The 2,127-nt window shown below is 35.0% G+C and overlaps 2 protein-coding genes across 2 annotated transcripts in view; both read right to left on the bottom strand.

The window, feature by feature from the left end:
* LOC107666915 (disintegrin and metalloproteinase domain-containing protein 12-like) overlaps positions 1-593 on the bottom strand; it is a 12,907-nt gene extending 12,314 nt beyond the window's left edge. The window contains exons 1-2 of the mRNA XM_016458433.1: positions 533-593; positions 360-439 (exon numbers count right to left, since the gene is read on the bottom strand). Of these exons, the coding sequence (XP_016313919.1) occupies positions 360-439; positions 533-593 (141 nt within the window). The remainder of the gene's footprint in view (positions 1-359; positions 440-532) is intronic.
* Positions 594-1,882: 1,289 nt separating this feature from the next.
* Positions 1,883-2,127, bottom strand: part of LOC107666906 (disintegrin and metalloproteinase domain-containing protein 12-like) — a gene marked incomplete at its 5' end in the record, with an annotated part of 25,462 nt that continues 25,217 nt past the window's right edge. Inside the window, 2 exons of the mRNA XM_016458421.1 lie at positions 1,883-1,927; positions 1,997-2,074. Of these exons, the coding sequence (XP_016313907.1) occupies positions 1,883-1,927; positions 1,997-2,074 (123 nt within the window). The remainder of the gene's footprint in view (positions 1,928-1,996; positions 2,075-2,127) is intronic.

Below are 2,127 nucleotides of genomic sequence, written 5' to 3'. Positions count from 1 at the left end.
TATTATATATATAAAAACACTGATTAAAATCATGATTAATTTCTGGTTATATGAAAATAATCAAAGTCACAATGAAAAAAATAAAAAAAAAATAAAAACTTTTTTTTTTCTTTAGATTTTGGGATGAAATTTGATCCAGATGTTATCTTGAGATTCACCTCCCTAGTAAGCCCTCAGTTTAGTTGTGAAATGGAAATAAAGTACTTTCCTTTTACAAATGCAAACATGACACAGAATATAGGCAGGAAATTATTCTGAATTCAACTTTGCCAGCAGCATGTCTCTATGGTCTATTTGTGTTTGTGTGTGTGTGTTGAGCAGTCGTCATGTCCAGCGCGCTAAAATGTCTGTAAATGCACCTCCTCAACATCTACCAAAACACTCAAACACTTCCTCTTTCCTCCATTTGGCAGCATTTGTTTCTGGTTCTCTCTTGGTGCTGATGAGCAGCAGATGTTGGACTCAGAGGAACATCTTGATCTAATCTGGAGATTCATGAGCTCATTCATGGACTTCCACTATCTGCACAAACCTGGCTGTAACCAATCCGGCCTGTTCTTCAGGAAGACTGTGTTCACTGTGAGATCTTTCATGATGCTGGAGCTAAAACACGTTCGCTCTGTCAGGATTCACCCCTCAGTATTTACACAGATCTCATCTGGTCTCTAAACATGCTTTGCTTAATTAAATGTAGATTTTAAAAAGCAGGAACTCTTACAGACAATGTAAATGTGTAAAACCAGAAACCTTAGTAAAATGTATATTTCAGATCAGCCTGAATTGCATTTGCATTTTGAATAATTTGTATCGAATGTGTAAGTCTTGCATTACAATATGAGAGAGAATGACTTGAAATAAAGGTCCTCAGTGGATTTTAGTTGCATTCAAGTAAAGCCAGAATTACTATAATTATGTTCAGCATAACAAAAACTATTTCTAGAAATCATATTGTGAATGAGCAAGACATTTCCTATTCCTATAGTATTTGCATTCATTCAAAATTTACAACTACAAAAAGAAATTACTATAATTGTGTTTCTAACTTGTAAAAATCATATTCACATCATAGTCAAACACATAATTATGAGCTCGAAAATCAAATTTTCATTAAAGCTCTGACTTTGATACATGTGAAAACAACCAAAATGTCAGAATGTATGAAAACAAGTCATGTTGTATGCAGTTTTGCTTTCCAAGTAAATTGGTCTTGTTTTAAAGACATTTAGATGTGCTTTACTGGAAAACAAGACAAGATCTTATCCAATACCTGAACTTAACTACCTTACTCACTATTAATAAGCAGCAAATTAGGAGTTTATTGAAGCGAAAGTTGTAGTTAATGGTTTGTTAATAGTGAGAATTGGACCTTAAAATAAAGTATGACCAATTTTTCTTTATTTATTTTGGGATATATTATGACCTGGACATGTTTTCTTCAACAGTGATCCTAGTAAACTCTCAATTTAATTGCTAAATGGAAATACAAAACTTTCATTTTACAAATGAAAACATGATACAGAAATGTAGGTACAATACTGTAAAATGAACATCGAGATGCTTTAAAACAATGCGTGCGCTATGCTATACATATGATTTTGACTTGAATTAATCATGTAGTCATGCACTTTGCCATCATTATGAACAGAAATCACACTAAGCCCAGTTTGGCATTATGAGCGTCGTCGTAGAAATGAATAATTTATGAGAATGAGGACAAGAAGACGAGCTGTCATGTAATTATGGTAATCCTGACATGAGCGTCACATTAGATTCAGATTCCTCATCTTATCAAGAAGATTTCTGCGCTGTATGGGCTTCTGGAGTTAATACTGTACAGTATGTAGGTCTATGAAGATGAAACTGCTCCATTATGAGATCAGATTTAGTTCAGATGGATTTCTGGGCTGCTTAAAGTCGACATGAAACGCTGTTCACCAAGCATTCAGATACATTTCTGAGCGAAACTGTAAAGACAGTCAGACAGATATAAACTCACCCCGTGTCCGCTGCACTTGGCCGAACAGTCGTGAACCCCGAGCACACTGATGTTCTGACACTGTCTGTTTATACACATCTACAGACACACACACACAGACACACACACACACACACACACACACACACACA

This window comes from Sinocyclocheilus anshuiensis, unplaced genomic scaffold, assembly GCF_001515605.1.
Source record: "Sinocyclocheilus anshuiensis isolate Anshui unplaced genomic scaffold, SAMN03320099.WGS_v1.1 scaffold1500, whole genome shotgun sequence".
Taxonomy (NCBI): domain Eukaryota; kingdom Metazoa; phylum Chordata; class Actinopteri; order Cypriniformes; family Cyprinidae; genus Sinocyclocheilus; species Sinocyclocheilus anshuiensis.
The sequence above is the reverse complement of the archived record's forward strand: the minus strand, read 5'-3'. Positions and strand labels throughout refer to the sequence as shown.